Genomic DNA, 27759 nt, shown 5'->3' with positions numbered 1-27759 from the left:
GAACATAAGAATTTGGAACAGGAGTAGGCCATCTAGCCCCTCGAGCCTGCTCCGCCACTCAACAAGATCATGGCTGATCTGGCCGTGGACTCAGCTCCACTTACCCGCCCACTCCCCATAACCCTTAATTCCCTTATTGGTTAAAAATCTATCTATCTATGATTTGAATACATTCAATGAGCTAGTCTCAACTGCTTCCCTGGGCAGAGAATTCCACAGATTCACAACTCACTGGGAGAAGAAATTCCTTCTCAACTCGGTTTTAAATTCGCTCCCCCGTATTTTGAGGCTGTGCCCCCTAGTTCTAGTCTCCCCGACCAGTGGAAACAACCTCTCTGCCTCTATCTTGTCTATCCCTTTCATTATTTTAAATGTTTCTATAAGATCACCCCTCATCCTTCTGAACTCCAACGAGTAAAGACCCAGTCTACTCAATCTATCGTCATAAGGTAACCCCCTCATCTCCGGAATCAGCCTAGTGAATCGTCTCTGTACCGCCTCCAAAGCTAGTATATCCTTCCTTAAGTAAGGTGACCAAAACTGCACGCAGTACTCCAGATGCGGCCTCACCAATACCCTGTACAGTTGCAGCAGGACCTCCCTGCTTTTGTACTCCATCCCTCTCGCAATGAAGGCCAACATTCCATTCGCCTTCCTGATTACCTGCTGCACCTGCAAACTAACTTTTTGGGATTCATGCACAAGGACCCCCAGGTTCCTCTGCACTGCAGCATGTTGTAATTTCTCCCCATTCAAATAATATACCCTTTTACTTTTTTTTTCTCCAAGGTGGGTGACCTCACATTTTCCGACATTGTATTCCATCTGCCAAACCTTAGCCCATTCGCTTAACCTATCTAAATCTCTTTGCAGCCTCTCTGTGTCCTCTACACAACCTGCTTTCTCACTAATCTTTGTGTCATCTGCAAATTTTGTTACACTACACTCTGTCCCCTCTTCCAGGTCATCTATGTATATTGTAAACAGTTGTGGTCCCAGCACCGATCCCTGTGGCACACCACTAACCACCGATTTCCAATCCGAAAATGACCCATTTATCCCAACTCTCTGCATTCTGTTAGCCAGCTAATTCTCTATCCATGCTAACACATTTCCTCTGACTCTGTGTACCTTTATCTTCTGCAGTAACCTTTTGTGTGGCACCTTATCGAATACCTTTTGGAAATCTGAATACACCACATCCATCGGTACACCTCTATCCACCAGGCTCGTTATATCCTCAAAGAATTCCAGTAAATTAGTTAAACATGATTTCCCCTTCATGAATCCATGTTGCGTTTGCTTGATTGCACTATTCCTATCTAGATGTCCCGCTATTTCTTAATGATAGCTTCAAGCATTTTCCCCACTACAAATGTTAAACTAACCGGCCTATACTTAACTGCCTTTTGTCTGCCCCCTTTTTTTAAACCGAGGCGTTACATTAGCTGCTTTCCAATCCGCTGGTACCTCCCCAAAGTCCAGAGAATTTTGGTAGATTATAACGAATGCATCTGCTATAACTTCCGCCATCTCTTTTAATACCCTGGGATGCATTTCATCAGGACCAGGGGACTTGTCTACCTTGAGATCCATTAGCCTGTCCAGCACTACCCCCCTAGTGATAGTGATTGTCTTAAGGTCCTCCCCACATTCCCGTGACCAGCAATTTTTGACATGGTTTTTGTGTCTTCCACTGTGAAGACCGAAGCAAAATAATTGTTTAAGGTCTTAGCCATTTCCACATTTCCCATTATTAAATCCCCCTTCTCATCTTCTAAGGGACCAACATTTACTTTAGTCACTCTTTTCCGTTTTATATATCGGTAAAAGTTTTTACTATCTGTTTTTATGTTTTGCGCAAGTTTACTTTCGTAATCTATCTTTCTTTCCTTTATTGCTTTCTTAGTCATTCTTTGCTGTCGTTTAAAATGTTCCCAATCTTCTAGTTTCCCACTAACCTTGGCCACCTTATACGCATTAGTTTTTAATTTGATACTCTCCTTTATTTCCTTGGTTATCCACGGCTGGTTATCCCTTCTCTTAACGCCCTTCTTTTTTACTGGAATATATTTTTGTTGAGCACTATGAAAGAGCTCCTTAAAAGTCCTCCACTGTTCCTCAATTGTGCCACCGTTTAGTCTGTGTTCCTAGTCTACTTTAGCCAACTCTGCCCTCATCCCACTGTAGTCCCCTTTGTTTACGCTCGTTTGAGACACTACTTCCTCACCCTCAATCTGTATTACAAATTTAACCATGCTGAGATCACTCATTCCGAGAGGATCTTTTACTAGGAGATCGTTTATTATTCCTGTCTCATTACACAGGACCAGATCTAAGATAGTTTGCTCCCTTGTAGGTTCTGTAACATACTGTTCTAAGAAACAATCCCGGATGCATTCTATGAATTCCTCCTCAAGGCTACCCCGTTCGATTTGATTTGACCAAATTACTGCCGTTCCTTTTTCACATGCCTCCATTATTCCCTTGATTATTGTCCGCCCCACCGTGAAGTTATTATTATTATTATACGAGAGGAGGTGCATCAAATCAGTCCAATTGGTGCAGACAAAAGTGCTGTTAATAGAGTAGGATTGACTAGAGAGTCGGAGGTGTTGCATTGCAGGATCTGAGTAAATATTGCTGTCTGCTGACCTTTCCTGATCTAATCAGGTTCATTGAAATGGTTACGGCACTGTATTTATGACCTCATAGACACACTGCTGCTACTGATTTGGGGTGGTGGCTGGGTTTGACCATCCCAATTTGCCATTCTTCTTTTCCTCTATCAAGATACCTCTAAACTTCTGGCTCCATTTCAGTGCTGCACTGGGCCTTTAAGTAGGTACTGGGAATGCGTCATGCCCACTGACACGTACTGAAGGCGTGAAACCCCGTTACATGATGTATTGATATCGGGGCCAAAAGTGCAGTTTTATCCGAAGCATTTACTTGGATTACAAAGGGCTTTCCAGCTAATGTGGGCAGCATCAATGACAATATTTAAATGATGGAAACCACAGTAATCCTGATAACCTCTTGCCCTCTCAAACTCATTTCTGTGACCTTTTTACTTGGGAAATTGATTGATCTCTGCAAATCCCATTTGGTCAAGTTGCATTAACACACGGTAAGTTAAATAAGACTCCAATTCAAATGCCAAGCTTAAGCAACGTATCTTTAATTCAACTGAATACTTTCCAGCATTATATATAAGGCTTGAAACTTGAGGGTTTGTAATGGTATGTGTAAACAATTTTGAATGTTGGTGCCAAGAACTTGCATTTATGTAGCACCTTTCATGACCTCAGGCTGCCACAAAGTGCTTTACATCCAATGAAGTACTTTTGAAGTGTTACAACTGTTATACAATGTAATGTAGGAATCTCAATTAATGTAGGAGTCCCATAAGGTGTGTCATCCTAACTAGTCTAATAAGGTATATCATCCCAACTAGTCTATCTTGATGCTATTAATGAGAATCTCTCACCTAAGCCATCAACTTTCCAAGTAGATTCTTGGCTTACCATCTGCCTTTGAGAAATTTTAGTTGGGAACATCTGACTTATGTTGAGCTTCATGAAAGGCAGTCAAACTCATTTGCCAATTAAATTCTACCTATGATTTGAATCTTATTCTGAGTAAATAGAGGTCGAATTGTTTGAACCTGTGGTTTCTCACAAGATTATTTTTCTTACTTTTTAAAGAGCATTACTCCCCAACCCTCATTTCAGTTCATAGGTTATAATGAATGCCATGCCTTGTTAGCATGCCTACCTTGTCTTATTTGGTATTCACAGGGGCAGTCATAAGATCACACCCATTGTTCTTACCAAAAATCATATGAATTGAATTTATATCGGAAAATCAGTGGCAAAATGTAACCTTTCATCTCACCCATCGAATGAAGTACCAGTTTGTTAATGATCACAGAACTTCAGCTTTTTATAGAGAAGTAAAAATACTGAGGGCAATTTACTCAGCACTATTGATGAAAAGCACTTTGGAACTGCTTTGCTTCAAGCTAGCCTTGATATATGACCCCCACACCACACACAGTTTTTCAATGCAACTCTTTGTGTGTAGAGGTTGAATGCCTGAAGGAGAATACTAAATGATATAGTGTTGATTTAGTCTTTCTCCATCTTTGATTATTCATCAGCCTCCACAAACAGTGCTACCTTTCTCTGTTGGTTTCTTGGTTCTCTTATCTGGTTCCCTTCCAGGTGCTTTGTGTGCACATTTAGATTTCATGTACCAACTTGGTTTTTTGATTGATTCTTTGACCAGATAAGGCAAACGTGCAGTCTAAACAGAGAACTTATATACACCACTCAAACAAAATGATTGTGAAATGACACAAATTTCTTAAAGGATCAGTGCCCAAAGTATATTTCTTTCATTGGATGATGGAAATTCTACTGGAGGCTGAACTACATTCAAATAATGAAGACTGCACACCTTTGATAGAAAATCTTATACTACAGCATGATGGATGGCCAAGAGAGAAGATGTGTGTCACAGGTAGAATTATCTGCATTGCATCCTGCAAAGACTAATGCACTTATTCATCCTAAATTGGACAATGAAAGTTGGGTGTATACTTTTTATTAGATATGTCATTATGTATTTTGTAAAATCCAATTAATTGTAATTCTGTAAGTTAAGGATAGAGAGTCTAGCTTTCATTCTCTTCTTACAATATTTTGTTGCAAAAAATGTTAAAATTACAGGCTTTCTAAAATATTGTTACAAAAACAGTGTGTAATAATGTCTGGTATAATTATTTTTTCATTTTTATTCAACTTTAATAAATATTTTTACCCTGCATGTTTAATCTAATAAAAAGACAAATACTGCAGTTGCAAAAGGCCTTTGTGTGTTCTATAGCCAGAGGCATTAAACTTGTATAATAGGCTCCAAACTAGCCTTCTTAGGTAGTCCCTCGAAGTCGAGGATAACTTGCTTCCACACGAAAGATGAGAGTCCTCAGGTGACTGAAGAATCCAATGTGGGACCTACAGTCTCTGTCATTGGAAGAACGGGAGGTTGGGGTGCCTGGGTTGCCGCGCACTCTTTCTGCTGTTGACACTTGATTTCAGCTTGCTCTCGGTGAAGAGACTTGGTGTTCAGCATCTTCCTGAATGCTTTTCCTCCACTTTGGGCGGTCTTGGGCCAGGGACTCCCAGGTGTCGCTGGGAATGTTGCACTTTTTCCAAGGAGGCTTTGTGGCTGTCATTGAAGCGTTTCCTCTGACCACCTGGGACTCGCTTGCCATGGCAGAGCACCGAGTAGAGCGCTTGTTTTGGGAGTCTCGTGTCAGGCATGTGGACGATCTGGCCCGTCCAGCAGAGCTGATAGAGCATAATCAATACTTCAATGCTGGGGATGTTGGGCTGAGCGAGAACATGGATGTTGGTGCACCTATCCTGCCAATGGATTTGCAGGATCTTGTAGAGGCAATGTTGGTAGTACTTCTCTAGTGTTTTTATTGCAGTTACAAAAGGCCTTTGTGTGTTCTGTAGCCAGAGGCATTAAACTTGTATAACAGGCTCCAAGCTAGCTTTGATACACCCCCCACTCACACTTTATTTTAATGCAACTCCAGAGGAAACATGGGTTCCCTTTGGCTAAGAGTATTATATACTTGCTGCATTTTCTCTGCAGATATATTTTGATCATAGAGAATTCCACAATAGATCCCAATTAATCATACAGCTAAAGATGGATAAAAAAAAATCTTAGACAACTGATTTATTCCAATAATCTAAATAACCAAAATAAATGTTAGATAAGCCAAAACCATGGTAATTCAATTTGTGGATGATGCAAATGAGGAGTGCAGTTCAGATGAACCGATACCTGTAAAATATAGACTATGGGTGGCAAGTTACATTTTGGTATTCTGAGTTCCCCATCATCTGTCATTCTGGGAAAGGTTTTGTTGCTGTGTTTCCCAAAAGGAGAAGGACATCGAGCAAAGGACTATTGCCAGGAATTTCCTCTTTGGTCTTCCTAATTGGCTTTGGCAGAAACCCCTTTATCGTAGTGCGAACGAGGTTTCCCCTGATCATCTGCCTAAGTTACAGTGACCAATCGGGAGAACCTGAGGAAATTCCCAGCACATGTCTCGTAGCCCTAGCCTATTGTCCTTGTTGTGTTTTCAGGGGTGGAATCCATTACCCGATACCACTGTTGGACCAGAAAAGTTCCACTGTTCTTGTTTTATTATGAGATAAAGGAGGTTGGCGAATTCACATGCACCCAGTGGGCTGCTTAATCCCCACACAATGGAGTATTTTTCATGATATAAATTATTTTTATAACCATTTGGCTTAATTGCTGGTTATCTCTGGTGTGTCATTTTTGACCAGCACATCATTAATTGACCGATGAAACCCCGAGAGAACAGCTCCCTGGCTAAAAAGGCAGATGCCAATTTACAGATTGTGTCTGCCTATTTTACTGAAATGAAATTGATTGAACATGTTAAGTTAAATTGAGGATACACGTTAGTCCAATTTTAATGACTTTTACAGCTCCTCTGAGATCCTGGAAAAAAAATGCAGAGTTATGGGGAAAGGGCAGTGGTGTGGAACTAAATGGATAGCTTTCAAAGTGGCACAGGCACGATGGGCCAAATGGCATCCTTCTGTGCTGTATCATTTTATGATCCTGTTTACCTCGAAGAATGCTTCTTGGTGTCCATGTAAATTCTAAATTCTTATTTATTCTACATTCTTCTGACATCATAGTAGTCTGGCCCTCTTCTGCTTCTTGGGAAACACAAGTTCAGCCTAGCAAAATCAAAAAGCCATGTTATCAGTTATATTGTTGCTGGTAAACGCCTTCTGTTCTCATTACCTATAAAGGTCGGCACCATGCTTAATTCATTTCTGTCAGCTCCTGCAATAAGTTTGTTGTCCCAACTAGTGTTCAGTTCTATTTTTGAATCTACTTGCAAGAAATTGGGAGTGTAGTCCATGTCCCTTGGGTATATTAGTAAAATCTTATTTAGTCTGTTCAGAGAAAGATGAAGATTTAATAGCGTGATCTCAGTAATAGATGATTATGAAAGTGTATAAATGAGTGGTACCATGACATCAGTTACAATGTTTGTTTTCTTGCCCAGTAACCTCCACATTTTGAACTCTGGTGCTGTAACATCTAATTATGAATGTCCCCTGCTCCTAATGATTACTATACTAAAAAAAATCATTCTCTGGATGTGAGCATCGCTGGCATTTATTGCTCATCCCTAGTTCCCTGAGAAGGAGGTGGTGGTAGGCCACCGCCTTGATTCTTTGTCGTGGTTTTGATACAACTGACGGCTTGCTATGCCACTTTAGAAGGCAGTTAAAAGTATGAGAATGAAATTGCACAAGACAGACCAGATAAGGAGGGAATTTCCCTAAAGGATATTATTGAACAAGTTGGGGTTTTATGGCAATCTGACAACTTTGTGCTAGCTTTTACTGATGCCAGTTTTTTATTTCTAAATTTTTTTTTAAACCGAACTCAAATTCTCAAATTGCCATACTGGGATTTGAACTCTGGTTCGCTGGATTATTCTTCAACTCTATAAACAACTTCAATCTTGATAATGTGAAAAGGACATAACACTCAATATTTTTTATTAGTCTGCACAGTCTGATGTAGTGTGAAAAACACCTCAATACTGCATAATTTTCTATATCCTGTCATTACTTTCCAGGGAACACTCTTGCAAGATCCAATCCTATTAGCAAAAAGTGCTGCATGGTCAGAAAGATCACTCAGCATAATAGTGCATTGCTTCATGGGTTGCCTTATATTTTTCCCCATGTCCTGGGCTTCATCCTAACTGCTGCCCATCAGTATATCCCACTGTGGTGGCAACAAATGCAACACTTACCCGGTTAGCCTGTAGAGATTAAGACTTTATGGAAAATAGCCCAGACTGAGAAAGGCATCTACTTGCTAACTTGCTAAGGCTGAACTGGAACAAAGTTTTCAAAATCTGGAAACTCAGCAAACGAGCACAGCAGTAACCTCTCAATATTAGCAGCTTTCTGCAGAATCAGTTTTTAGGGGTCATCTGCAAGCCAAGCCACATTGCAATGCTCATTTGCTATCATACTATCTTGAATACTGTACACGGTGAAGAATAATTGTAATAAAAACAAAAATAACTGAGATGGAAGTGTACCAGACTTATCAATTTGTGCAATTAATTTGAAAGACTTGTGATTCAAAATTCCCTACCTGTGATCTTGCAACATTAGCTGAATGTCTTGTGGTTTTGATCTTTTGAACTGTGTGCTGCTGTATTCTTTTGTTACATTTCACCACCTTCAAAAGCCTCCTTGAAATTTACCCGACTGTCCTCAGACACCTCCCGCACCTCTGTCCTACTTTCTACTTGCTGACCATCGTTCCCTCCCCCATGGGATGTTTTGTTATGTGAAAGGTCTTTTACAAATATAAGTGCTATTATTGTCTGTTTCAGATTGGTGGTGTATGCAGCACTTGGTCTAAAGAATACTGTGCATACTATAGAGGTTTTTTTAAAGTCACGGAATATACAATCTTTTAAATGAACATTGATGGAGTACTTTACATAAAACATTATGGACCTAAAAATCCACAGATTGTCATCCTAATAGCCATCTGGACCCATTCTCTCCTCCCTCCCCCACCTCCATTAGTAATATATTTCATTAAAAATATTTTCCTTCCTATTCCAGGCTCTAGATTGTACCCTGACCTGGACACCTCCCAGTGGGACCCACCTGTGCATTTCTGGAGGTTAGTAAACTCAATCTCACTGGCGTACCAGCCTCCAGTTATAGGCCAGGTCCCATGTGGATTTAGGGAATTGGGAACTCCCAGCATAGTAACTTTGCGCCCCCGCCTCACCCTTCCACATTGGTTGCTTGCGTGTCAGGGGTGCCAGAGGCTCTACCCTTTATAGAAAAGCCTAGTTCAGATGGGGGTCCAGGTCCCAGCTTACTTTAGAAAAGTCCACCAGAATCATCAAGTAAATTCGGCCACCATTCCTCCAAAACATTCCTCTTTCACAAATTCAATATACTTGGAAAGAAAACTTCCTTCTTGCACTGATCTAGGAGAAAATTTGAGACATGAGAATATGAGATAACATAGGCCTGGATTTTGCGGTAGTTAATGACGGCAAACTGTCAGCATTCGTAGTTTGTAACTTTTTTTTAAAAAAGGATTTATAAAAAGTTTGTCCACACCGACCAACAAAGAGCCACATTGCCCTCGATCAGCAGCCCTGAAGGTTATATATAAACCTATTGCTGTTGTCGGGGAAGATTTGAAAGCAGGTTTGACGGTCCTTAAATTCTTTTGTTCATTTAAGTTGTTTTTGTTTTAACACTACGCCAATTGAATTTAATTAGACTTCTCTCCCCCCCACCCTCCTCCCCCGGCTTTTTAAAAAAGTTTATTTTGTACATTTTTATTTTGCTTTCTGTATTGGACGTTCTGGACATGGTAGATCCACAATGGTGGATAGGTAAAGAGCATCCGGTCCAACCAGTCCATCCACCACAACTATGATACTCCATGTATCGCAACATTTTACACTCCACCCCACCTGGAGCCATACAATCTTCTGGGAGAGGCGATAAAAACCCAGGCCAATTGGGGAAAAAATTTGGGAAAATTCTTCTCCGACCCATCCAGGTGATCGAAACTAGTCCAGATCACTCTGGCCGTATTAGATTCCCTGAAATACTTACCATCGTATCTGCGACAATCAGCAAGAGGTTATCCAGTCTAATCCCACTTACTAGCTCTAGGTCTGTAACCCTGCACCCCAAGTGCCCATCCAAGCACCTTTTAAATGTGGTGAGGGTTTCATCTGCACTGCCCACCGTTTAATGTGTATACCCTTTCCTTATTAGCCCTCCCCAAGTTCATTACCTCACTACTCCGAATTAAATTCCATTTGCCACTGTTCTGCCCACCCGACCAGTTGATTGATATCCTCCTGCAGTGCATGACTTTCCTCCAGTATTAACCACACAGCCAATTTTAGTGTCATCTGCAAACTTCTTAATCATACCCCCTATAGTCAAATCTAGATCATTGATGTATACCACAAAAAGCAAGGGACCCAGCACTGAGCCCTGCAAAACCCCACTGGAAACATCCTTCCAGTCACAAAAACATCCATCAACCATTACCCTTTGCTTCCTGCCTCTGAGCCAATTTTGGATCCAATTTGCCACTTTGCTCTGGATCCCATGTGCTTTTACCTTCGTGACCAGTCTGCCATGTGGGACCTTATCAAAAGCTTTGCTAAAGTCCATATACACTACATCGTCCAGTCCTGCAAATCCCCTGGGAGGACAGATGCACCAACGTTAGTGTCCTCGACCAGGCCAACATCCCCAGCATTGAAGCACTGACCACACTTGATCAGCTCCGCTGGGCAGGCCACACCGTTGGCATGCCAGACACGAGACTCCCAAAGCAAACGCTCCACTCGGAACTCCTTCACGGCAAACGAGCCAAAGATGGGCAGAGGAAACATAGAAAATAGGTGCGGGAGTAGGCCATTCGGTCCTTCGAGCCTGCACCATTCAATATGATCATGGCTGATCATGCATTTCAATACCCCATTCTTGCTTTCTCTCCATACCCCTTGATCCCTTTAGCCGTAAGGGCCACACCTAACTCCCTTTTGAATATATCTAACGAACTGGCCTGAACAACTTTCTGTGGTAGAGAATTCCACAGGTTCACCACTCTCTGAGTGAAGAGTGTTCTCCTCATCTCGGTCCTAAATGGCTTACCCCTTATCCTTAGACTGTGACCCCTGGTTCTGGACTTCCCCAACATCGGGAACATTCTTCCTGCATCTAACCTGTCCAATCCTGTCAGAATTTTATGTTTCTATGAGATCCCCTCTCATTCTTCTAAACTCCAGTGAATATAAGCTTAGTCGATCCAGTCTTTCTTCACATATCAGTCCTGCCATCCCGGGAATTAGTCTGGTGAACCTTCGCTGCACTCCCTCAATAGCAAGAATGTCCTTCATCAGATTAGGAGACCAAAACTGTACACAACATTCAAGGTGTGGCCTCACCAAGGCCCTGTACAACTGCAGTAAGACCTCCCTGCTCCTATCCGCAAATCCTCTCTCTATGAAGGCCAACATGCCATTTGCCGCCTTCACCGCCTGCTGTACCTGCATCACCAACTTTCAATGACTGATGTACCATGACACCCAGGTCTCGTTGCACCTCCCCTTTTACTAATCTGTCACCATTCAGATAATATTCTGCCTTCCTGTTTTTGCGACCAAAGTGGATAACCTCACATTTATCTATATTATATTGCATCTGCTATGCATTTGCCTACTCACCTAACCTGTCCAAGTCACCCTGCAGCCTCTTATCCTCCTCCTCACAGTTCACCCAGCTTAGTGTCATCTGCAAACTTGGAGATATTACATTCAATTCCTTCATCTAAATCATTAATGTATATTGTAAATAGCTGGGGTCCCAGCACTGAACCTTGCGGTACCCCACTAGTCACTGCCTGCCATTCTGAAAAGGACCCGTTTATTCCCACTCGTTGCTTCCTGTCTGCCAACCAGTTCTCTATCCACGTTAATACATTACCCCCAATACCATGCGCCTTAATTTTGCACACTAATCTCTTGTGTGGGACCTTGTCAAAAGCCTTTTGACAGTTCAAATACACCACATCCACTGGTTCTCCCTTGTCCACTCTACTAGTTACATCCTCAAAAAATTCCAGAAGATTTGTCAAGCATGATTTCTCTTTCATAAATCCATGCTGACTTAGACTGATCCTGTCATTGCTTTCCAAATGTGCTGCTATTTCATCTTTAATAATTGATTCCAACATTTTCCCCCACTACCGATGTCAGGCTAACCGGTCTATAATTCCCTGTTTTCTCTCTCCCTCCCTTTTTAAAAAGTGGGGTTACTTTAGCTACCCTCCAATCCATAGGAACTGATCCAGAGTCTATAGAATGTTGGAAAATGACCACTAATGCATCCACTATTTCTAGGCTTCCTTAAGTATTCTGGAATGCAGACCATCAGACCGTGGGGATTTATTGGCCTTCAATCCCATCAATTTCCCTAACACAATTTCCTGACTAATAAGGATTTCCTTCAGTTCCTCCTTCTCGCCAGACCCTCGGTCCCCTAGTATTTCCGGAAGTTTATTTGTGTTTTCTTTAGTGAAGACAGAACCAAAGTATTTGTTCAATTGGTCTGCCATTTCTTTGTTCCCCATTATAAATTCACCTGATTCTGACTGCAAGGGATCTACATTTGTCTTCACTAATCTTTTTCTCTTCACGTATCTATAGAAGCTTTTGCAGTCAGTTTTTATGTTACCTGCAAGCTTACTCTCATACTCTATTTTCCCCCTCCTAATTAAACCCTTAGTCCTCCTCTGCTGAATTCTAAATTTCTCAGTCCTCAATTTTCTGGCCAATTTACATTCCTCTTCCTTGGATTTAACACTATCCCTAATTTCCCTTGTTAGCCACGGTTGAGCCACCTTCCCCGTTTTATTTTTATGCCAGACAGGAATGTACAATTGTTGAAGTTCATCCATGTGAACTTCAAATGTCTGCCATTGCCTATCCACCGTCAATTCTTTAATATCATTCGCCAGTCTATCCTAGGCAATTCACGTCTCATACCATCAACGTTACCTTTCTTTAATTTCAGGACCCTAGTCTCTGAATTAACTGTCACACTCCATCTTAATGAAGAATTCTGCCATATTATGGTCACTCTTCCCCAATGGGCCTCACACAACAAGATTGCAAATTAATCTTCTCTCATTACACAACACCCAGTCTAGGATGGCCAGCTCTTTAGTTAATTCCTCGACATATTGGTCTAGAAGTGTTACAAGAACACCCTTAAAGCCTCGCTGATAAAGTGCAATATCCCCACTGACACCTGGGAGTCCCTGGCCAAAGACCGTCCTAAGTGGAGGAAGTGCATCTGGGAGGGCGCCAAGCACCTTAAGTCTCATCGCCGAGAGCACGCAGAAACCAAGCGCATGCAGCGGATAGAGCGTGCGGCAAACTAGTCCCACCCACCCTTTCCCTCAATGACTATCTGTCCCACCTGTGACAGGGACTGTGGTTCTCGTATTGGACTGTTCAGCTACCTAAGGACTCATTTTTAAAGTGGAAGCAAGTCTTCCTCGATTCCGAGGGACTGCCTATGATGATGACACTACATCGTACACACTACCCTCATCGAACCTTCTGGTTACCTCCTCGAAAAATGTAATCAGGTTAGTCAAACACGATCTTCCCTTAACAAATCCGTGTTGATTGTCCCTGATTAATCCTTGCCTTTCTAAATGTAGATTTATCCTGTTCTTCAGAATTTTTTCCAATAATTTTCCCACCACTGAGATTAGGCTGACAGGCCTGTAATTACTCGGCCTATCCCTTTCTCCCTTCTTAAACAAGGGTACCACATTAGCAGTCCTCCGGCAACATGCCTGAATCCAAAGAGGACTAGAAAATTCCTCCAGAGATTCTACAGTATTTAGCCATTTATCTATGACATAAGTTTCCCTTTTTTTTTCCCCCCCAAGGCCTCCGCTATTTCCTCTTTTGCTTCACTTAACAACCTGGGATGCATTTCATCCGGGCCTGAGGACTTATCCACTTTTAAAGCCACTAAACCCTTTTAATATCTCCTCTCTCACTTTATTTCATCCAGAATTTCACACTCTTCCTCAATAGCAGTATCTGCATTGCTCCTTTCCTTTGTGAAAATAGATGTAAATTATTCATTAAGAACCATACCAACATCTTCCACCACCAGACACAGATTACCCTCATGGTCTCTAATAAGCCCTACCCTTTCTTTAGTTATCCTCTTGCTCATAATATATTTGTAGAACATCTTTGGGTTTTCCTTGATTTTACTTGCGAAGAATTTTTCATGCTCTCTCTTAGCATTCCTAATATCCTTTTTAATTTTACCTCTGAACTTTCTATATTCCTCTAGAGATTCTACAGTACTTAGCTGTTAGTATATGACATAAGCTTCCCTTTTTTTCTTTTTCTTCTCCTGTAAGTCCCTAGACATCCAGGGGGCTCTAGAATTGTTGTTCCCACCCTTTTTCTTTAAAGGCACATGTTTGGCCTGAACCCTCCGGATCTCCTCCTTGAATGCTTCCCACTGTTCTGACACTGATTTACCTTCAAGTAGCTGTTTCCAGCCCACTGTGACCAAATCACTTCTCAACTTAGCTTTTCTCCAATTTGAGACTTTTATTCCTGGTCTATCCTTGTACTTATCCATAACTACCTTGAATCTGACTGAATTATGGTCACTGACACCTGCTCAGCTTCATTCCCCAAAAACTAAATCCAGAACTGTTGGGCTTGTAACATACTGACTAAAAAAGCTCTCTTGAATGCATTTTATATACGCTTCACACTATATTTGTCCCAATCAATATTAGGACAGTTGAAATCCCTATTACTGCCCTATGGTTTTTGGACTTCACAGAAATTTGCCTACATATTTGCCCTTCTATCTCCCTCCCACTATTTGGTGATCAATAATACACACCCAGCAGTGTGATCGCCTCTTTATTTTTCAGTTCGACCCATATGGCCTCATTTGATGATCCCTCAAACATATCACCCTCCTCACCGCTGTAATAGTTTTTAAAATCAATACCGCAACCCCCCCCCCTCTCTGTCCTGTCTAAAAATCCTGTAACCAGGAATATTGAGCCACCAAACCTGCCCCTCCTTTAGCCATGTCTCTGTAATGGCGATAATGTCATACCCCTAAGTGTCTGTGCTCTCAGCTCATCCGCCTTATTCGCTATACTCCTTGCATTGAAGTATATATCATTTAGCACAGGAAGACCTCCTTGATTACTACTTACTAACCCTTGTTTCCTCTGTCTTACAGATTCACTTTCTGCATTCTTGCTTTCAAATTTCAGCTTTACTTCCTTCCCTTTTGAATTTGTTCACGGGTTCCCATCCCCCTGCTAAGCTAGTTTAAACTCTCCCCACAGTACTAACAAAACTCCCCACGAGGATATTCATCCCGGCGCTGTTGAGGTTCAATCCATCCGCTTTGTACAAGTCCCCGAAGCGGTCCCAATGCCTACACCAACTCTCCAGCCACGTGTTCATCCTCACTATCCTTCTACTCTTGTACTCATTAGCACTTGGCACCGTTAGTAACCTGGAGGTTATTACCTTTGAAGTCCTACCCTTTAATTTTTCTCCTAGCTCCCTAAATTCTGCCTGCAGACCTCTTTCTACCTATGTCATTGGTCCCGAAATGGACCAAGACCTCTAGCTGTTTATCCTCTCCCCCCAGAATGCCCTGCGTCCAGTCTGTGACATCCTTGACCCTGGCACTAGGGAGGCACCATACCATCCTGGAGTCACATCTACGGCCGCAGAAACACCTCTCTATTCCCCTAACTATTGAATCCCCTACCACTACAGATTTTTTATTCTTTGTCCCTCCCCCCTGTGAAGCTGAGCAACCCATGATGCCTTCGACTTGGCTCTGGCTACACTCCCCAGGTGCTCAGAAGAGAATATCGGTTGGAAAGCGAGATGGACTCGGGGGAATCCTGCACTCCCTGCCTAAGCATTCTTCCTCCGTCTGGTGTTCACCCACTTCCCCTCTACCTGCATGATTTTAAGCTGTGAGGTGACCACCTCCTGAAACGTGCTATCCACATAGCTCTCAGCCTCATTGATGCACCGTATTGACTCCAGCCGCCGCTCAAGCTCTGAAACGAAGAGTTCGAGTAGTTGAAACTGGAGATATCTTCTGCACACATGGTTGTCTAGGCCGCGCAAAGCGTCCAGGACTTCCCACATGCCACAGGATGTGCAGTCCACAGGACTGAGCTGGCCTGCCATCCCCCGAATTAGACTTATCCGATTATAAAAGAGAACGATTGCTTACCAATCACGTACGTGCCCAGACGATGGCTGTGACCTCCGAACCTCCCGAACTTTGAAATCGAAGTTTTGCTTAACCGGGAGCCAATGTAGGTCAGTGAGCACGGATGTGATGGGTGAGTGGGACTTGGTGTGAGTTAGGACACAGACTACTGAGTTTTGGATCACCTCTAGTTTACCACAAATCACGGGTCATGGAGATCTATTGCTAATGCCAAGAGAAAAATAACTAAGAGCATGCCCCCAAAATAAACACCGTACATATATTAGAGAGGGGCCAGGTCCCCATGCACAGATTTTTTAAAGAGATAAAGTCCTAGGTAATTATCCCACATAAGATGCCAGTTAGTACTATTTTACATGGAGGAAATTTAAATGAGGAATGACTGTAAATTCTAGTTTATTGCAGATTTGTTTTTATTTGCCACCACATTTTCTGCTGGGTGGGAGGCGGGGGCAGTACTGGATACCTTGTCCTCGATGCAACTGGCGAGCAGCAGGAACTTGCAACTCATTGCAAGTAATTGGATAAGCAGGAAATAGCGGCGAATCAGTTCTCTGCACCACAGGCACCCGGATGAAAATTCAATTAAAACCTAAATGATAAACTGTAACCAGCAGGTTGCATATTGTGACCGAGAATCTGTCGTCTGTCGTGTGGAACACCAGAGGGTGCTCCTGCCATTGCATTGCACTATGACTGCTGTATAATGTATTTCAGAGATAATTTATTTAATTTGCTTGCAGGAGATAAGGTGTTGTCTTTATATTTGCACTTACTTTCTATGTAGAACACTATACGCAATAGGTAACATCCACATTAAAAAATAATTTTGTTCATTAAAAATAAGTTACCAAAAGGAGTAGCCAGTCGGAATTTCGGGAATGGTAACTTGGAGAGTGCGAAGTTTAGGTATGCACAGACCTTGCGGCTAAGGTTACCACCTGGGCAGTCCAGTTTTTGAGTAGTATCACTGGAAATTTATAACATTAAAAGAAGGAACTAAATGTCTGATTTTAAAAATAGTTCATTTTTTTCCCCATTCACCTTTGTGTGTGTCTCGTAAAATATTAATCAAAGCTTCATAAAGTTTTCAATGAATGTTCATCAGTAAAGCAAATCTCAAAATTAAGACCATGATCCTACACCCAGCCCTGCCTCTATCATTTTGCAGTTAGCAAAAGGTGGTAACCCTATATGTGGAGTTACAATAAAGAAAATTAGTTATGCAATAAATGGCAGTATGGAGCAGGAACCGTGCAGTGTACTAGAAGGAGGCCCCTCTGGTGTTCTACGTGAACGTATAGAAAGTGATAAATGATTTGAGGGGCAAAATTCAACCAAGTCCTGTTTTGCCTTGCTGTATAACTATTATTTCAGTGCTCTTGATTGATGACGTGTAACTTACATAATAGAGTCTCTCAATATGACAATTTGTAGTTGTCGTCATGCTCCATTTAACTATTTGACAATGGTGAGTCTTTTTGGTTTAAATCAGAAATTTTCAATGCAGGAAAAAGACAAACAGGAGTTAAGTTACATTAAAACTTAAAACCTCATATTCTAATAATCATTTATTGAAGAATGTGTGATCAAAGATCATGGGTTAAGTGAATAGCTTTACTGTTAAATTTTAAATCTGATTACTGTTACCGCTCCGTATCAAATCATGGGTTTTGATGCAAAAAATACCTTTTGATATTGTACATTATCAAGGGTGCAGTTGAGGGCTACATGGGAGGGAAAGGTTGAGCAATGAAAATAAGCACGACAGGAAAACACTCAGTAATGTGATGGAGAACAGCATGCAAACAGCAGCAGATACGTTGCAAGCACGACTCTAGTGCAGAATGCTTACCCTTCCTTCGATAATTAAATCGATCAGCATATGGGCAAGATGAGTAGGATGCTCAGATAGAAAAAGAATGAGGGCAGAGTTAGAAAAATAATTTATACAGAAGGTGGTTAGAATATGGAATTCACCACAAACTTGTGGTTGAAGTAGAGCCCATAAATTATTTTTTAAAAGATTTATTAAAGGCTATTCTTTTTAAATTTGTGTTGCAAAAATAGAAGTCCATGAATTGACTTTAGGAATGGAATAGTTCAGAGGCAATTCAGTGGGTTTGCAAGTTAAACATCCTTCGCTTATGTAGATAGCGATAATTGTACAGATGCCCGAGAGTACTTACAGCGGGTGGTATATGAGTATCTGTATAGACGATCTTGTGGCATAAAAGGAATGAGCAAGATATTGTCACACGGGGTACAGCCAAACACTGACATTTATTTACTAAGGTGAATAGTGAGAGGATTTCCAATGTTTTATTTTGTTTGGGTCCATTTTCATTTGGCCAAGAGTTGCGGGTGTTTTTAATGGTTTTGATACATGAGATTAATGATTGTGATTTAAATATTTCTGATTAAACTTGCAGTGAGTGCGTACTTTTATTTTACAGTATGCTACAGTTATTCTGGGCAACAATTACTCCATGAACCAATATCAGTTATTAAATAGGGACCATGTTACAACTTGAGGTGGTGATCATCTGTCAAGTATGCTCAAGGCTACCCATTTTATTTTTCTGCTCAACAATTTGTTAGATTTAAAAATCCTTAATAAACCATCATTAAGGAATCAATAGTGGAGTTTCTCAAACCAATTCTAAAGTGACTGCTGAGAAACAGTTTATGAAATACAGGTCAGAAGAAAACAATGTGTGCTAATGTTTAGGAGTAAATTCTGAATAAAGAGCTATTTTCTAGCGAAAATGAGTGATCACAGTTGCATTATTTTGCTTATTATAAAGTTCTCTAATACCAGGGTGTTGTTGGCTCAGCGATAAGCAAACAACAGCATAAAATATACATACACTTGTACTGTAGGCTGAAAATAAATAGAGACTGAACTGCTGGATATGTGCACACATAAATTTAAATAAGATACAAAGAAAAATTATCAATGCTGGAAATCTCAAATAAACACAGGAAAGAATAGAAACGCAAAACAAATAGGTCAGGATTTGAAAGAGAAATGAATGTTTCAGTTGGGCGTATTCATCAGAACTGGACTGAATTTGAATCTGCACCCGAGTTGCTCTGTGTACAAGTAGTGATAGACTGTACAAGATTTTAAAAGATTGCATATAGCAAGCATCATCAAACACTTCCTGCAACTCTTCACTGTAAAGCTTTAATGGAACACATTTCCCATTACTAAATATCATGCTTAGCTTATTGTAGCCTAGAAAAGGAGGAAGATTTGCATTGATATAGTGCTTTTCACGACAACCGGACATCCCAAAGTGCTTCACAGCCAATGAAATACATTTTTGAAGTGTAGTCTCTGTTATAATTCTTAGACATATTTATTGCACCTGATTGGTCCATTCTTACCACATGGTTAACTCCCAACCCGGACAATCAACCACTTTCTCAACAACTGTAACAATAAGTAAAACTTTAAATTGAGCAACAAAAACTTAATGCAATTCACTTTATTGCAACCCTGCTTGGCTTTGGCCTCAGTATTGACTTTAAAAAAAGTTTACTGAACTACTACTTTCCCTCCCTCTCGTTATCACCAGTGCCACTTCTGTCACTGTGGTCCATCTGTGCTTTCTGTTGTTTATATGTAGAATTTCAAAGTAACTATTTTTACATTAAGGTTTAATGATGCAGCTCAGACACAATTTTGAACCCCCTGATCTCTTTCCCCCTCCCCGCTATCAAATCTTATCTCACCCTCTGCTGTGCTGCCATTCTTCAATCTACCCCTCCCCCGTGCTGGCATATCACCCAACTTACTGTGAGCAATGCCACAGGAGCAATACAATTAATATAAGGACACAAAAGAAAAATAATGCAGATGCTGGAATCGGAAATAAAAATACAAAATGCTGGAAATCTCAGGTCAGGCAGCATCCGTGGAGAGAAACAGAGTTAACGTTTCGGGTCTGTGACTCTTCGTCAGAACTGGAAAAGTTCCAGATGTAACAAATTCTTAAGGAAGTTCACGGGCACTTGAGGATTTTGCTTTTGTATTAGTGTTTAATTCACTGCCACTTCTAGGAATGAACACCTTGAAGAAGATCTGGTCTTCCCTCACACAGGATTTCCGTTTGTCTCTTACCATCTTCATTGTCCTTCTGTTCTTTCCTTCCCTCCCACTGCCCCTGCACTTCCTTAAGAATCTGTTACATCTTGAACTTTTCCAGTTCTGACGAAAGGTCACAGACACAAAACATTAACTCTGTTTCTCTCCACAGATGCTGCCTGATCTAATATCAGAACATATCTGGTATATCAGTGCGTACTAATGCCCATCACACTTTTGGCATTGTGCTCTCATGACTGGCTCAAAATGCCAAATAACAGCAAATTAGAACTCTTACCTATAAACAGTGAGGGAAATCTACCCTCCTCTTGCTGCTAAATGTCAAACCCAGAACCTCCTCCTATCATAAACATCAGAATACAATGTGATAAAAATGGAATTTGGACTTTTGTGTGTTATATACCCCAATTATTGTAAAATAGCATATTGGTAAGCTACTAAAATAATAAAAATAGTAACTACTTTCTTGTCTCCATCACACTTCCGGTGTTACAATGTCACATATGCAGATTTCTGTGACAATCATTTGGAATTCACTGAGAAATACCCCAGAAATTGAAAATACAGGCAACTCTCAATTATTCGGGTCCCTCGGGGATTGGGCTATTCCGGGTAAACAATTTTGCCACTAGGGCGAGTGCACGTTTCAGAGCTGAAATTTGACGGTGATAGAACCAACCACGAAGACTTAGTTCGTGTTATCATAGCATGAACGTAATAAAATACATGACAATGGATTCACCTGCTTCAACTTATGTGTGCTTGCGAGTTGAAGTGATCGAGATTTTCACGTGTGTGACAGTTATTTAATGCCTATGTTAGTTGCGAAGTGAGAAAGGAGTGCACGCCTGAGTCAATTTGTGTGTGATTGACACTTGGTGATCGAGATAAAACGCCGTTGCAGCAGGTTCTCCGTTAGATCCGTGTACGGATAATCGAGAGTTGCCTGTACATTTACTGACACAGGAGTCAAAATAGTAATTTGAGGCATTTTGTCCAAGAATTAGCTTGGTATTGTGTTTTTTAAAATTTTGTCATGATAAATAAGGAGTTTAAAAACCAGTGTCACTTACAGAAATCATGAAAGCGTGGTTGGTAGGTTGCTGGCAGTTTAATTGAAGGAGGAGTTAAGTGCAAATGTTTGCCAGCCTGAAGTTGTAAGAGGCGTCCATCTCCAATCTGGCATTCCAAGCATCCAGAGGCACAGATTGCTACCTTCTAACTTTGCACAATTTCCCGTTTATAGACATATAAATAGTAAACAGATAGTAAGAGGAGTTGGGGGGTGTTTCGGGACCAAAAGAGAGACCTATGCATGGAGGTACTAAATGAATACTTTGCATCTGGAAGAAGATGCTGCCAAGGTCATAATGAAAGAGGAGCTAGTTGAGATACTGAACAGACTACAAATTGATAGAGAAAGAAAGGCTGGCTGTACTTAAAGTAGATAAGTCACCAGGACCAGATGGGATGCATCATTGGATGCGGAGGGAAGTAAAGATGGAAATTGCAGAGGTACTGGCCATAATCTTCCAATCTTCCTTAGATATGGGGGTGGTATCAGAGGACTGCAAAATTGAAAATGTTCTCACCCTTGTTCAAAAAAGGGTGCAGGGATAAATCCAGCAACTACAGACTAATTAGTTTAACCTCGGTGGTGGGGAAGCTGTAGAAATGATTATCCAGGACAAAATTAACAGTCACTTGGACAAGTATGGATTAATTAAGGAAAGCCGGCACGGATTTATTAAAGGCAATTCGTGTTTAACTAACTATATTGAGATTTTTGATGAGGTAACAGAGCGGGTTGATGAGGACATTGCAGTTGATGTAGTGTACATGGATTTCCAAAAGGTGTTTGATAAAGTGCCACATAATAGGCTTGCCAGCAAAGTTGGAATAAAAGGGACAGTGGCAGCATGGATACGAAATTGGCTAAGTGACAGGAAACAGAGGGTAGTTGTTTTTCGGACTGCAGTCGTGTTCCCCAGGGTTCAGTACTAGGACCACTGCTTTTCTTGATATATATTGGGACCAGCTGGAAGGAGATTTAAACATCAGCGTCTCCCTGACTACAAAGGCAGCTCGAGCCTGGAGCAGCTGGAGGGAGATTAGAAATATAGAAACATAGAAAATAGGTGCAGGAGTAGGCCATTTGGCCCTTCGAGCCTGCACCGCCATTCAGTAAGATCATGGCTAATCATTCCCTCAGTATCCCTTTCCTACTTTCTCTCCATACCTCTTGATTCCCTTAGCCATAAGGGCCATATCTAACTCCCTCTTGAATATATTCAATGAACTGGCATCAACAACACTCTGCGGCAGGGAATTCCACAGGTTAACAACTCTCTGAGTGAAGAAGTTTCTCCTCATCTCAGTCCTAAACGGCCTACCCCTTATCCTAAGTCAATGACCCTGGTTCTGGACTTCCCCAACATCGGGAACATTCTTCCCGCATCTAACCTGTCCAGTCCCGTCAGAATCTTATATGTTTCTATGAGATCCTCTCTCATCCTTCTAAACTCCAGTGAATAAAGGCCCAGTTGATCCAGTCACTCCTCATATGACAGTCCAGCCATCCCTGGAATCAGTCTGGTGAACCTTTGCTGCACTCCCTCAATAGCAAGAACATCCTTCCTCAGACTAGGAGACCAAAACTGAACACAATATTCCAGGAGAGGCCTCACTAAGGCCCTGTACAACTGCAGTAAGACCTCCCTGCTTCTATATTCAAATCCCCTAGCTATGAAGGCCAACATACCATTTGCCTTCTTTATCGCCTGCTGTACCTGCATGCCAACTTTCAATGACTGATGAACCATGACACCCAGGTCTCATTGCACCTCCACTTTTCCTAATCTTCCGCCATTCCGATAATATTCTGCCTTCGTGTTTTTGCCCCCAAAATGGATAACCTCACATTTATCCACATTATACTGCATCTGCTATGCATTTGCCCACTCACCTAACCTGTCCAAGTCACCCTGTAGCCTCTTAGCATCCTCCTCACTGCTCACACCGCCACCCAGTTTAGTGTCATCTGCAAACTTGCCGATATTACACTCAATTCTTTCATCTAAATCGTTAATGTATATTGTAAAGAGCTGGGGTCCCATAAGCATCTCCCTGACAACGGAGGCAGCTCGAGCCTGGAGCAGTTGGAGGGAGATTTAAACATGTGTCTCCCTGACAAAGGAGGCAGCTCAAGCCTGGAGCAGCCGGAAGGAAATTTAAACATCAGTGTCTCCCTGACAACGGAGACAGCTCGAGCATGGAGCTATTACCAGGTCCTGTCAAGTGGACAAAATGAGAAATAAAAAGTAATAAAATTATGACATCACAAGGATGGAGGATTGGTTCTTCCATATTAATTGAATCACTGGACAGGGAATGAATCTTAAAGAAAGCTAATAACTAATTTAATTTGATTCAATTGCTGATTTTTATAATTATAGTATACATTTAATTTTGTTTTAATTATAATTAATCTTTATTATATTGATTTTACTAGTGTATACTCCTTATTGCATTATTTACAATGTAATTTGAATTTCTTTTTTTTACGTTTTCTCACCTGTGTCTATCTGTTTGCGCATTTTGGCTGCCGCTTCAGACCCGAGCCTTTAACCTCTTTTTACACTTCCTTCTCACAGTTTTTCTCTCTTTCCCTCAATGGTCAATATCTGACATGTTATAAAATTGTTGTGAAGCGCCTTGGGTCGTTTTACTACGTTAAAGACACTATATCATTAAAAGTTATTATTATATTGACTTGGACCTGGGTGTACAGGGCACAATTTCAAAATCTGCAGGTGACACAAAACTTGGAAGTATAGTGAACAGTGAGGAGGATAGTGATAGACTTCAAGAGGACATAGACAAACTGGTGGAATAGACTAACACATGGCAGATGAAATTTAACACTGAAAAGTGCAAAGTGATTCATTTTGGTAGGAAGAATGACGAAAGGCAATATAAACTAAAGGGTACAATTCTAAAGGGGATGCAGGAACAGAGAGACATGGGGGGTTATTTGCACAAATCGTTGAATGTGGTGGGGCAGGTTGAAAAAGCATCCGAGAGCCTGGGCTTTATAAAGAGAGTCATAGAGTACAAAAGCAAGGAAGTTATGGTGAACCTTTATAAAAACACTGGTCCGGCCTCAACTGGAGTATTGTGTCCAATTCTGCACACCGCACTTTAGGAAGAATGTGAAGGCCTTAAATAGGCGCAGAAAAGATTTTAAATGGTTCCAGGGATGAGGGACTTCAGTTACGTGGATAGACTGGAAAAGCTGGGGTTGTTCTCCTTGGAGCAGAGAAGGTTGAGAGGAGATTTGATAGAGGCGTTCAAAAAATCATGAGGGGTCTAGACAGTGCAGATAAATAGCTGCTATTGGCAGAAGGGCAGAGAACCAGAGGACGCAGATTTAAGGTGATTGGCAGAAGAATCGAAGGCGACATGAGGAAAAACTTTTTTATGCAGCAAGTGATCTGGAAGGGATTGCCTGTAAGGGTGGTGGATGCAGATTCAATTGTGGCTTTCAAAAGAGAATTGGATAAGTACCTGAAAGAAAAAAAAATGCAGGTCTACGGAGAAAGGACAGGGGAGCGGGACTAGCTGAAGTTCTCTTGCAGAGAGCCGGCATGGGCTCAATAGCCTCCTTCTGTGCTGTAACCATTCTATGATTCTATGAATCCCTTCAGTCTGGTTTCTCCTCCATTCACGGCATTGAGACCACCCTGGTCAAATTCACTAGTGACATCCTTGGTGATCATGGCATAATATCTCTCCTGAATCTCACTGCAGTGTTTACCTTGGTTGATCATGCCTCTTCTCCATTGTCCACCCACATTGGTCTGCTCTTGCATGATTACATTCCTACCTGCCCCAATGCAGCCAGCTCATTGCCAGCAATGGCTTCTCACTTCTCAAGGTCACCTCTGGTGTATACCAAGATTTCATCTTTTGCTTTCTCCAGTTCCTCATTTGCATGTTGGTAAGTTTCTGTATTTATGCAGAAACACCTAGTTCACATTTCCCTCAAATCCACAAATATTTTTGTTGTCGGACTGCCTAACCAACATTAAGTTGTGGAGGAGCCATAATTTCCTCCAACTGAACATTGGGAAAACCAAGACCATTGTTCTTGGCCCCACCAAAAAACTCAATATCCTTGCCCGTTTGCATCTCTCTCCCTGCTCGCTTGCTCAGGCTACACCAGATAGTTCGCAACCTGTCTCCTGCTCAATCCAGGAGTTTCAAATGCCATATTCTCGTTGCCATCACGAATGCTTGCTTACACCTTCATTCCAACCTCATTCCCATCCAGCTGAAACCAAAATCTATACTTTTTTGACCTCATGTTGATTTCTCCAACACCCCCCTCGCTGATCTTCCAAGTTTCATCTTCCATAAACTTCAAAATTCAAGGATAGTGCACTATTGAACGGATACATAAGAGACAAGCAGAATGATTGAGGTGATATAGGGATTGGATTATGATAAAAATGTACATAAATTAGGCGTGCTCACACAGGAAAAGAGATAGGATTGCTGTTTTTAAGATTTCAAAGGGACTAAATAATGTAGATCTTGAAGAGCTCTTTCACCTTGTGCAGAAAAGTAGAACCAGAGGACATGGCCTGCACTTGAAGGGGCATAAATTTGGAACTAATCTGTGGAAATATTACTTCAGTGAGCAAGTGGTAAAGCTATAGGACAGGCTCCCGAGGGAGAAGGTGGAAGCAGATAGTGTTGATTCATTCAAATGCAAATTAGATATTTATTTCTTTAAATGGATACTGTATAGGAGTCATTTGCAAGAAGATGGGAAGTGTAGCATGCCTGAGTGGAACAGATGACTTATTGTTGCTAAAGCTTTCTACTATAGGTACTGGAGGTTTTCCATACGTCATGCCTAGGTCTGTTATAGACTAATTGGTAGAAATTGATTGCCGTGATAAGTCAACAACTCCATTATTAATGTATCATGCAACTACCAGGATGGTAGGACCGTAGTCTTTTTTCATCTAGCAATTCTTGTGTTCCTAAGGGAACAAGTTAGTCCAAGGAAGAAGGAACACATTTGCAGTTATATAGCACCTTTGTGTCCTCACAAAATCTCAAAATGATTCATAGCTAATGAGTTATTTATGAAATGTTCCTTGCTACCATGCTCCACCTCACAGTCAACAAGCTCCCTGCTGGAGTGGAACTAAATTACAGAATCACTGGGATGCTTTTTAACCTTCGCCGCCTCCAGGCCAGGTCCAAGACCACCCCAACCTTTGTCGTCGAGCTACAGTACGCGGACGACGCCTGCATCTGCACACATTGAGAAGCTGAACTCCAGTCGACGTATTTACTGAGGCATATGAAAGCATGGGCCTTACGCTAAACATCCGTAAGATAAAGGTCCTCCACCAGCCTGTCCTCGCCGCACAGCACTGCCCCCCAGTCATCAAGATCCATGGCGCGGCCCTGGACAACGTGGACCATTTCCCTTACCTCGGGAGCCTCTTATCAACAAATGCAGACATTGATGAGGAGATTCAACATCGCCTCCAGTGCGACTGTGCAGCCTTCGGCCGCCTGAGGAAACATAGAAAATAGGTGCAGGAGTAGGCCATTCGACCCTTCAAGCCTGCACCACCATTCAGTAAGATCATGGCTGATCATTCACCTCAGTACCCCTTTCCTGCTTTCTCTCCATACCCCTTGATCCCTTTAGCCATAAGGGCCATATCTAACTTCCTCTTGAATATATCTAACAAACTGGCATCAACAACTCTCTGCGGTAGAGAATTCACAATTCTCTGAGTGAAGAAGTTTCTTCTCATCTTGGTCCTAAATGGTTTACCCCTTATCCTTAGACTGTGACCCCTGGTTCTGGACTTCCCCAACATCGGAAACATTCTTCCTGCATCCAGCCTGTCCAGTCCCGTCAGAATTTTATATCTTTCTATGAGATCCCCTCTCATCCTTCTAAACTCCAATGAATACAGGCGCAGTCGATTCAGTCTCTCCTCATATGTCAGTTCTGCCATCCCAGGAATCAGTCTGGTAAAACATCGCTGCACTCCCTCAATAGCAAGAACGTCCTTCCTCAGATTAGGAGCCAAAACTGAACACAATATTCCAGGTGAGGCCTCACTAAGGCCCTGTACAACGGCAGTAAGACCTCCCTGCTCCTATACTCAAATTTCCCTAGCTATGAAGGCCAACATACCATTTGCCTTCTTCACCGCCTGCTGTACCTGCATGCCAACTTTCAATGACTGATGTACCATGACACCAGGTCTCATTGCACCTCCCCTTTTCCAAATCTGCCGCCATTCAGATAATATTCTGCCTTCATTTTTTTGCGACCAAAGTGGATAACCTCACATTTATCCACATTATACTGCATCTGCCATGCATTTGCCTACTCACCTAACCTGTCCAAGTCACCCTGCAGCGTCTTAGCGTCCTCCTCACAGCTCACACCACCACCCAGCTTAGTGTCATCTGCAAACTTGGAGATATTACACTCAATTCCTTCATCTAAATCATTGATGTATATTGTAAATAGCTGGGGTCCCAGCACTGAGCCCTGCAGCACCCCACTAGTCACTGCCTGCCATTCTGAAAAGGACCCGTTTATCCCAACTCTCTGCTTTCTGTCTG

At 41.7% G+C, this 27759-nt stretch overlaps 1 protein-coding gene across 2 annotated transcripts in view; it reads left to right on the top strand.

The window, feature by feature from the left end:
• Positions 1 to 27759, top strand: part of LOC139265704 (centrin-1) — a 100704-nt gene that overhangs the window by 13095 nt on the left and 59850 nt on the right. The window contains exons 6-7 of one of the 2 annotated variants that reach the window (XM_070882967.1): positions 8727 to 8787; positions 14955 to 15034. The exons of the other annotated variant lie outside the window; for it this stretch is intronic. Coding sequence (XP_070739068.1) covers positions 8727 to 8787; positions 14955 to 15009 — 116 coding nt within the window. The 3' untranslated portion in view covers positions 15010 to 15034. Of the gene's footprint in view, positions 1 to 8726; positions 8788 to 14954; positions 15035 to 27759 lie in introns of those variants that run through there. 2 annotated transcript variants of the gene reach the window in all.

This window comes from Pristiophorus japonicus, chromosome 6, assembly GCF_044704955.1.
Source record: "Pristiophorus japonicus isolate sPriJap1 chromosome 6, sPriJap1.hap1, whole genome shotgun sequence".
In the NCBI taxonomy this organism is placed as follows: domain Eukaryota; kingdom Metazoa; phylum Chordata; class Chondrichthyes; family Pristiophoridae; genus Pristiophorus; species Pristiophorus japonicus.
The sequence above is the reverse complement of the archived record's forward strand: the minus strand, read 5'-3'. Positions and strand labels throughout refer to the sequence as shown.